General features: G+C 39.7%; 1 protein-coding gene across 1 annotated transcript in view; it reads right to left on the minus strand.

Annotated features, from left to right (window-relative positions):
• Nucleotides 1-1989: 1989 nt before the first annotated feature.
• GPR37 (G protein-coupled receptor 37) overlaps nucleotides 1990-9269 on the minus strand; it is a 39933-nt gene continuing 32653 nt past the window's right edge. Inside the window, exon 2 of the mRNA XM_009638140.2 lies at nucleotides 1990-2808. Coding sequence (XP_009636435.1) covers nucleotides 1990-2808 — 819 coding nt within the window. The remainder of the gene's footprint in view (nucleotides 2809-9269) is intronic.

Below are 9269 nucleotides of genomic sequence, written 5' to 3' on the forward strand. Positions count from 1 at the left end.
TAAAAACTTAGGTACTTTAGCAAGTCCCAAACCGAAACACATATTTAAACTCAGGCCTGTGCTTAAAGCAGATTGCTCTGCTGGGGTCCAATGTCTGAACCAAATATCAGAAAAAGAATGCAAGTGCATATATATATTTGGATTTGTATTCAGATTAATTAATATCAGCTGCTTTTTGTAGGTTAAAATGGTAAAGAAAAAGAAGAAAAACTGCTTGCCCAGGCAGATACAAAGATTAAACATATTAAGCCCAGAACCTACAAATAAAAAATAGACTCCTTTCCAGAAGTTAACAGCAAGTTCTTCAACATATTTAGAGGCAGGTATCGGGAAGTTAAGAGTACATCAGTTACAGTCACTGTTAATTTCAAAGGACAAATGCATGGGATCTTACTTCTGCACACACTATTGCAATTGTATTATTTAGTTAGCATTAAAATATAAGCTAATTATAACAAATTCAGTTCCTTAGCATGTGTCTACACTTCAGCACGCTGCCCAGGGTAAATATGAGCCAGCTTGCCTGCCAAGAACAGTCTGTCTACTTCAGCCAAGAAGTGGGGCAAATAAGCTCTGCCGGTACAGATAGGCACTTTCCAGTCTCCAACCTGGCTCGCTTACAACAACTTGAGATTTTACTATACCGCACTGTTGCTGGCAGTGTTGACATACCCTCATTTTAATAATTCTGCGGACAGCAAGAGGCCATCAGCAAAACACACCATGGATCTCAAAACCAGCTTCAGAGCTGTGAGCTGCTAGTGAATAGCAGGCTCTGTGAGAGCAGCATGATTTATAATCGGTATACAGAGCCCCCATGATTAATATTCATGCTACATATCTCAGCATAAATAGGAGATGCCAGTCTGATCCAAAGCCCTCTGAAATAGATGGAAACCTTTCCATTGACTGCAATGGGCTCAGGGTCAAGCCCCAAGCGCCCAAGTGTGTTTATACCTTTTAAAAAAGAAGGAATTCACTCTCCACATGTTTCAGTCCCTCGCATTTATTGTCAGCAAACCTCTGGCAAAAGAATGCCTTCCTCTGCAATGGGACTCTCACTGAAGCCAGCAGGAGCGATACATACACAGACTGAGGACATAATCTCAATGTAAAACCAATAACAAATTGGAAAGAAACTTGATTTTGAAGCCACACAGGACAAAATGTAGTGAGAACGCAAATCTTTCTTCGTAAGAAGTACAAAATAACTCAGGTTTTGTATGCCTGCAGGTTAAGAAGGAAACTTTCAAGGAGGCACATTGAGCCTTCATAATATACATTAAAAAAAACACTCATGTAAATCTAATACCAATATAACCTTCTTCCTTAAACACTGTAATTATAGCCTCCAATGTTAAGTACACAAACGGTAAATTAAATATGCCAATTAAATTATTTTATGCAAAGATTTTTTTTTACTTATTAAAGGCATTTAATACTAATAGGTGTCCTTGTTAAATGCAGATTGACAATCAAGTTAAAGAATAAAACCACCTTTATTTTTATGCTACTTTATAAATTTTCTGAAGTCCAAGTCCTCTCACAATAGTGTACAGTAATTGGATTAAAACTACCTTCAAATATTTTCCACCACATCTTTTACATGAAACATCTTGCAAAACCCACAATGTCTATATAATCATTTAATATTGATTATCAAAAAAATACTATGGAAATTAAATAAAAGTGGATTGATATGGATTCTCCTTTCCAAACAATGAAATGCTAGCACCATACAAAATATCATGATTTAAAACTGAGTGCTGGCTCTCCTTCTCTCTCTTTCTTTCATTTTAATAACCAAACAAATTATTTTCCAAAGCACGACTGTTGATATGCAGATTGGTTTCCACAGTAGTTTTCAATAACCATTTTTTTTCTTGCACTTTGCTTCAAAAAGAAAAATACAAAGTTAAAAAAAACCAAAACAAAAACAACAAAAAAAACCCAAGGTAAAAGATATGGGAAATAAAGTCCTAAGGGCAATTAACAGTGAGTCCCCACAGAGGCAAAAGTGGACATTTCGCGACGGATGGTACTGAAAGGGGAGAGCTCCAGTTCTGTGGTGTACTCGTTGTCATTGTCATCACTTGTCACTGTTGAAGACTTCTGGATGCATTCATCACAGCAGCAACAGCAACACTCCATAAAGGCCCGGCTGAAAGGTTTACAGAGACAGAAAAGGAGAACCGGGGTAACACAGGACTTAAAGAACAAAAGGAACTGACTAATGAGATGGAGGAGGTCCATAGTCTGCCGAGAGACCCCTGTGGACATGTAGGCAGTCACAATGTTGCAAATGTTTTCAGGAATGATGCAAAACCCATACAAAATGGTCAAAGCCACCACTGTGCAGTTCATCTGACTTTCCAGCTGAATTTGTCGCTTGTTCCCCCTTGTGCAAGCCTTTTCCGCCCTCCTGATTTTCCTTGCTGTTACCAGGGAGCAGGTAATAGTGAAAAGGGTAGGCAAGCAAAAATAGCAGCCAAAGTACCACCAGAGCCTGGCCCCATCGTAAGTGAGAGCTAACACGTAGATGGTGTCAGGCAGCGCGGTGGATATCTTCACCACGCACCGCTCCCCCGGTGGGCTGCCGCTGTATTCGGGGTCCTCCTTTGCCAGCTGGCGCAGCACGACCTCTGGCAGGGCCAGCAGCAGCGCGCCCACCCAGATGACGGCCAGCTTGGCGGTCGTCGAGGTGCAGTTTTCGATCATCTCGTAATACATCTGCACGTTGGTGGCGGCACGAAATCGGTCGATGCAGAGGGCGCACAGTGTGAATGTGGTGACTCCAAGAGAGGCTACCTGGGAAGGAGACAAGGGAATGCAAGTTAATACAGGTGATGTCTGGAGGGGGAAAAAAAGGGAAAAAAGCCAAAAAAAGAGGACAGCTACAAGGGTACAGTCCATTATTCAGTGGAGAGCAGGAAAACTTCATCTCCTTCAAAAGTCCCCTGGTCCCCTGTTGATGGCAGTCGTCTTAGAGACGGAAGATGAAGGCCTGAATTCACTCAGGCTGAAGAGGGAATTCATTTATTGTACATTGGATGAAGGCTTTTAGCATTGAGCTGTTTTCTGGAAGAGGCTTATAGTCTTTCATAGTTAGAGAGCTCAATCTGCACTCTGAAACACCAGTCAAGTCTAGCCCCTTGACTGACAAAGGCAAAGGAAAACCTAGTTTAGGGGTATCAGTGTAGGGGACAGTTAAGCACCATGATGCTGAGCACCATCAAAAGAAGAATCACAGACAGAACCTAGCTTCCACTGCTTGCTGAACTATCATCCAGCATGCATCCCTAAAGAATGCGTCCTTCTGTCTTTCTGCCTACAAATATTTATTTCAGCTTGGTGTCGTCCTCTCCTGGAGGCCCATGTAAACATCTGTGTAACGTGGAGTGGAAAAAAAAATTGAGGAACTGACCAATATGTAAAACTAAACCCTTTCCTCCCCCCCATTTTTCTAAGGAGTGTTTTTCAGAAAGATCAATTCCACCACAGGGGTTGGAATTTAAGTCAAAAGGGGACAGATGGGAGAGTCTTCCTTCACAGAAATATGAACTTATGCCCACATCAGAAGTTCACCAAGCAGGCAGGGATCATAACATCGAAACCTTCCATATCTACAAAATTTAGGAACCCTGCAGATTAGGCATCTACTGAATGTAGCAGGGTCCAACAACTGGTTTTGTGGACTTAAAAGCCTAAGTGAAATTTTGATGGGATGTAGGCATATAAAGTCCTCCCCTACTGTGAATTCAAAGAGACTGTATCTGAAATCTTCAGACTTCCTGAGCCTGTGCAAAACTGACCATCACTGCAACAGTTAGGCTTTAATAATCTATCAACTTCAACATTCCATTTAGAAAAAAATCATGGAAAAATCGAGGCTTAATTTCATAGGAAACATCCTGTGGGAGAGTGTAGTGCAGACCAGGAGAAATGGCAGTAGTTTCGTTGTTTAAATAACGTAAAGATAGATTGGACAGAATGCTCAGTTATATACTGTAAGGAGCAAGTACAGAGCAATGCATATGTTCTCTAGCTTTAATAACCATCATTCTACGCATGAATAGAAATCTTGTACTGTCATGAAACATAATTTCCTATCATTTTATCCTGTTTATAATTAAATTTCCTAAAAAGAAATTTGCAAGAAGACCATATACATTTTGGCCTAATCCCTTTTCAAATAAATTCAACTTCAGTTCAAATTCAAAACAGAACTCCCATTAACTTCAATTGAAGAAAGGTTAGGGGCCCTGTTGCATTCAAACTCATTTATTTTCTTGGGTTTGCATGCTTGGGTTATGCTGAAAATGTGTTGATACAAAATAAAATAAACTGTTAAATAATATTCCTAGCAAACGTAAAGAATGCTTACTTTTATCATGAACAAACCACATCTGTGTAATTAACTAGGCAATCTAGGGTAGTATTAGGCAGTTCACTATAATTTTTCTCACCCAAATTTGATGTGCAATGATATATTTAAGTTTCATACAGGTATTTTAAAAAAATACTTTCTGATTTCCACAATAATTTTGAAATACTCCTGTTTATGCATTGCTTGTGAAAAGTTCTTCAAAGATAGATAGTACAATTGTGCACAATTATAGAAATGTATCATTAATTTTGGCCTTCAGTATTTAATGGCCATATCAGATTGATAAAATTGAATATCACAGAAAAAATATTAGGCAGTTAGGATTGGAACTGTTCAGGCATTGGCTTAGTTGGAGAATTCTTTGAAGCAGCTTCCTAAAATGGAATGAGTAATTAACTTGCAGGAATATTTAATGATGACAAAGCAGTACCGTAAACATTTTTAATCAGCAAACCTATTGGTTTAGGAAGTTAAGCTGTCTGACAAGATTCAAAGAAACCTTGGTAAATACAGCAAAAAATAAAAACAATTAAAGAAAAATTACAGTTACAGGGAAATCTTAATGAACAGTGATAAACTTAGCTAATGAAAGATAATTTTCATGTATCGCTGCTGAGAGTCAAATTTTTAAATTCAAGACTAGTGACTTTGTTTCCAAAACATTTAAATGTGTGCGCAGTCTTCAAATTCCTTAGAGTGACAGCAAAACCTTTAGCCAGAACATCCGAGATGAAAAACAAAGGGTCAGGACTCAGCTCTCTACAATTATGAGAGACAGGGAAATAGCTGAGATTCGGAAATGAATAGGGATTGAACTAAAAATCAGCAGAACAGAAGAAAATCTGAGGTTTCGTACATTGTCATGTTCCTTCTCAGCTCTTACGTGAGCCTCTCCCCCCAGCTCCAACGCACACGCTTTTATTGCTTTAACATTTCATCGCAAACAGGCTGCTATACAGTGGCTAAGACATTAAAACTCTGCAGCTGTTAAGGCTGGACTAATGAAAGAAGACATGCCTCCCATGAACAAACATAACCTACGGGGTTCCTGTCACTTTAATTGACCAACAACTTGGAGCTTTAAGACAGTGAAATAGAGCAAGAGGAAACAACTAAGAACAGTGGAAGTCGGCTTTGAAAACTCTCTGGTGGATTTACTGATGGAACAAGCTAAACAAAGCTAGTGTTTCTCTGGAACACTCAATGGTTTCCCATTTTCTGTAGATTAACGGAGTTAGTGATGCCATGGAAAAGCTTGCAAAAAATCAAACACATGCTCCCAAGCAGATGAACAGGGGATTCACTCCAGCTGACTCACTTAAAGGCAGTATAGCAATTTAAGGGTCTGATCACTTAGCCCACGTTGCAGGCTGTGAGTAATGGCCAGCAAAATCAATGGGTGCTGCTCACAACCTATGTGGGCCAGAACTGGGACATGCATTCTGCGTGTTCACACAATTTCAGTTTAGGGGCGTTACTTCATACCAGTCATATTAATAATTAGGGTTAAGCTGAAAACATGGAAGAAGCCAGAGAAGTGTCCTTTTTGATCCGTTATATTGCCCTGAAATAACCACAGAGTGGAGATAATTCATCTGACAGGGAGCAGGTAAAGGACAAATTAACAAACCCTGAAGTGGTGCGAAGCTGCATGGAGTTTAATGGTACTCTTGTTGTAACAGCTGAGTTTCTGATATGCTGGTATGCTGTTGCAGACTTAATTCCAACAACCCGGCAGGAAATGAGGCAAGGCAAGGGCGAGTCCAGCTCCATAGTTTTTGGCCATCACTTAGTTGTCTGATTTATTTCCATGTGGTCCATATGAAGATTCTCCTTCAGTCTCTAGACATTCAGGATGACACCAGTTTACATCTTTCTCTTAAGAGATGATATCAGAAAAGTTCCCAAGTTTGTAACTGTTGAAGGGATTACCAGCTACAGCATACACACGCAAAAGGAGATATTATTGTCTCTTAATTCTGTTGCTCCTTTAAAAGCATTGACATGGGATGTTAGCAGGCACTGTGATGCTCCTTCAAGACACTACATAAACCTTTGGTCATTAGCAAACCAGCTGTTAGTCAACTGTGTCAAAACTCATTTGGGTAACTGAGGCCAGAGAGAACAACAGTAAACTCATTAAATGCTCAGCTTAATTGCATCAGTTCTCCTCTCTGTCCCTCCAACACAGCCATTCCCCTTTCATAAACTTTAACAATTACCAAAATGTTCCCAGGCCTTCCCTGGCCTGTCCTACTTCTTCTCCTGGCTATGGTCCCACATCTCTTGGCCCTGGCCTCTAGGAGCAGAGTCTCTGGCTGACCAGGGAAGCAGTGCAGATGTAGTACAGCCAGCAATGCCAGTGGAAATAAGGCTGAATTCTCTCTCACTCATATCTGCTTGACTAGACAAAGGTAATGAAAACAAAACCAGAAACAAGATCAGAAAAGGTGTCTGGGGTGAAAAGGTCAATGAAGACCAAGTTCTGTGAGTGAAAATAAAAGAGAGGTTTGGTCATTCAGTCCAGTAAGATGAAGACCAAGAAGTGATATGGCTGCTGTCTACAAATAAGTCTATCTTGAGACACAAAAGTTAATTAAGCCAAAGGACAGTGAATATAACAGAATGGGAATCAACCAGCCATGAGAAACTCGAGGCTGGAAATGAGAGGGACCATTAATCATCTCAGGCATCGTGTTCTCGAGCACACCTTCCGATGGAGAAGTGAGGGGAAACAATGCAGACCGAGTTTCCATGGAACAAGATAAAATAAAGGAGTTACAAGAAGTGGCTGCTTCTACCAGCTGAAGCTGGATTTTTCTAAGACAGAATATATTTTATGCTGACAACACAGTTTCTTAAAGTACATGGCACTCTTCCTTCCTTTGTGACAAGGCAGGATGGGTATTCAAAACATTTTCCTGTTGTAATAGGAAAGCTGAACTACAGAAAAGGTTGATGACTACTAGCCAAGCTATCTCTGAGCTCTCAGTGACACCCTGTAGACTCTTTATATCCATTCCTTTCAAATCATATAAACAACTTTTTTGCCCGAGCCATTATAGTCTATCATCTTATTATGGCTGTTCTATATCCACATCAAACTTCATAGCTTTACAGCATGTTAATGCAACATACCATGGTGGCTCTTGCAGACTTGCTAGTTTTGCCTAAGATAAATAAACAAAGTTAGTAGAGACTGCAATATTTTTGTTGTGCTTCTCTACACTTACAGTACAGAGCCCAGTAATAAGACTGGACTACCGCAAAATAAAAGATCATCCCATTGCAAACATTTAATTAAGTTTATATAGATTTCTGGTTTCTGTTATTAAAAAAAAAAAAAAAACAACAAACCAAACCCAAAAACCAAACACATACCCCCCCCCAAAGACAGTTGTTACTATAAAAGAACAAAAGTAAATAAATATATATGATATCTCTATATTTCTTACATGAAGTGCTATTAAATGTTGATGGTTTTATGCTTTAAAATAGGTAAGGGTCAAGCAGTTAAAACACTACTGAGGTGTTGCAGCAGTAATTCAGAAGCTAAGGAGTACTGGGACCAAGGTACCCCTCTGACACTAGCAACTTGTTCAAACATCCTGGATGAAAATCTATTTCACCTTAATTGTCTAAAAGACACGATAGTAATTCTGGAAACTACTGTCACTGAGATGTCCTACACACATGGAACAAGGGGTACAATACGGTTGTTTCTTTTGTAGTACTATCAACTATTCACATCAGGGAGACATACAGCACATATGTTTCTTATCCTTCTGTATATCCTAAGAGTAACAGTGTTCAGAATCAGAATCCACCTCCAAGAGCTGCTCTTGAATTCTGTTGGCAGCAAAAGCTGCCGTCAGAGCACTGGAAATACTCATTAGTACACCACATGCTTATCCAGAGGGTTGGAAAAATCACAAGACACAAAAGGATGTATTTTTTGTTCATTTTACTGTTTGCAATCTACCATGCTACCATATAAATAAATTTAATTTACCTTTTTTTTTTAAATAAAGAAATTAGTGCCATTCTCCACTGAGGATCAGATTCTCATCACACTACACAGGGGACTCCTGCACTAATTCTCAATGTTGACAACATGGAACTGCTGCTAAAAATTTGCCTCTTCCTCCCTTGCAGGAAAAATCCTGTCACGTGGAGAAATGACATCCCAGTGCTCAGAGGAGAGTCAGTGGTGCCGGGATAGCAGATGCTGCCTTTTTCTCTCCACACATATGTAACTTAAATATTTACTGACCCAGTTTTAAACCTAGTCTGACACAAATTCATTTCCATGCTGAAATGCCACATGCAAAGTTTAAGCCAAAAGCAAATTTTTATGGACAACTTATAGGCCCCTAAGGACAGGGTTTGCAGAGGAAAAAAAGATTGACAGAACAGCCAACAGGGCAGCTACTACCATCATGCTGTAAATACCTAAAGGGCAGAGATATATTAACACTTCTGTTTTAAATAATTATTTATTGTATGGTAAGTGCTCAAGATATTCTGCTCAGCAAAAGACACACGTAGCCATTGCCCTAGAAAACTCTCAGTATGAAGCTTTGGAATTGCAAAGCTCTCTGAGGATCTTTGTCTATGACCCAGAGGACTTGTCGGAGGTAGGCTCCTCAACCTCCAGTTAGAGCCAAAGAGAGGACATAAAGAAGATGCCACATAACAAAAAACACGGAAAACACAGATCATACACAGCTCTTACAAACTCCCACAAAAAATGTATTTGCTTCCCTAAAGTGAAACATAAATAAGGGTCTCTTCTGACAGCTTTGGAAGAGGCAGAGAATGGCCACTTTGGGCCTCTCACTTGCCTCTACCAAGTGAAAGAGAGAAAGAGGAAAAAGCCTCA

This window comes from Egretta garzetta, unplaced genomic scaffold (assembly GCF_000687185.1).
Source record: "Egretta garzetta isolate BGI_Z169 unplaced genomic scaffold, ASM68718v1 scaffold64, whole genome shotgun sequence".
NCBI classification, from domain to species: domain Eukaryota; kingdom Metazoa; phylum Chordata; class Aves; order Pelecaniformes; family Ardeidae; genus Egretta; species Egretta garzetta.